The sequence below is a fragment of the Myotis brandtii genome, unplaced genomic scaffold, assembly GCF_000412655.1.
Source record: "Myotis brandtii unplaced genomic scaffold, ASM41265v1 scaffold1763, whole genome shotgun sequence".
Taxonomy (NCBI): Eukaryota; Metazoa; Chordata; class Mammalia; order Chiroptera; family Vespertilionidae; genus Myotis; species Myotis brandtii.
In genome coordinates, this window is record NW_005356530.1 from 75,648 (window position 1) to 76,662 (window position 1,015).

A 1,015-nucleotide genomic window follows, 5' to 3' on the forward strand; every position below is an offset into this window, starting at 1 on the left:
CTGTGTGGGGCGTGCAGGAGGCAGCCGATCCATGTTCTCTCTCATCATTGATGCTTCTGTCTCTCTCCCTCTCCCTTCCTCTCTGAAATCAGTAAAAATATTTTAAACAATAAAAAAGCGTGTTCCAGACCTGGGAGCAGCAGGTGCGAACTGCAGGTGGAGGGCGGGATTGGGTTCAAGGTCTAGGGGCGCAGGAACCCTGGGCGGGCAGAGAAACCACCCCCCCACCTCCCGCCTGCTGCCCCCGCTGCCCTCCCTCAGGACATGGCGGCTGCAAAGCCCAGCCTGGGCCGGGTCCTCCCTGGGTCGTCCATCCTCTTCCTGTGTGACATGCAGGAGAAGTTCCGCCACGTCGCCTACTTCCCCCAGATCGTCTCTGTGGCCGCCCGCATGCTCAAGGTACTGGTCCCTCCTCCCTCAGACCTCGAACTGCAGGTGGAGGGCGGGATTGGGTTCAAGGTCTAGGGGCGCAGGAACCCTGGGCGGGCAGAGAAACCACCCCCCCACCTCCCGAAAGGGATCCATCCCTCTCCTCCCTCAGACTTGGGGATCCAGCCCCCTCCTCCCTCAGACCAGGGATCCAGCCCCCTCCTCCCTCATACCCAGGAGATTCAGCCCCCTCCTCCCTCAGACCAGGGATCCAGCCCCCTCCTCCCTCAGACCAGGGATCTAGCCCTCCCCTCCCTCAGACCAGGAGATCCAGCCACCTCCTCCCTCAGACCAGGGGATCCAGCCACCTCCTCCCTCAGACCAGGGGATCCAGCCCCCTCCCTCAGGCTCAGGCCTTTGTCCCCCCTCCCGGCACAGGTGGCCCGACTGCTGGAGGTGCCAACTGTGCTGACGGAGCAGTACCCGCAGGGCCTGGGCCCCACGGTGCCCGAGCTGGGGGCCGCGGGCCTGCAGCCCCTGCCCAAGACCTGCTTCAGCATGGTGCCCGTGGCGCGGCAGGAGCTGGACGCGCGGCCGCAGCTGCGCTCTGTGCTGCTCTGCGGCGTCGAGACTCAGGCCTGCATCC

The 1,015-nt window shown here is 65.2% G+C and overlaps 1 protein-coding gene across 1 annotated transcript in view; it reads left to right on the forward strand.

The window, feature by feature from the left end:
* The first annotated feature begins 232 nt into the window (after positions 1–232).
* ISOC2 (isochorismatase domain containing 2) overlaps positions 233–1,015 on the forward strand; it is a 4,258-nt gene continuing 3,475 nt past the window's right edge. Inside the window, exons 1-2 of the mRNA XM_005863334.2 lie at positions 233–399; positions 808–1,009. Of these exons, the coding sequence (XP_005863396.1) occupies positions 265–399; positions 808–1,009 (337 nt within the window). The 5' untranslated portion in view covers positions 233–264. The remainder of the gene's footprint in view (positions 400–807; positions 1,010–1,015) is intronic.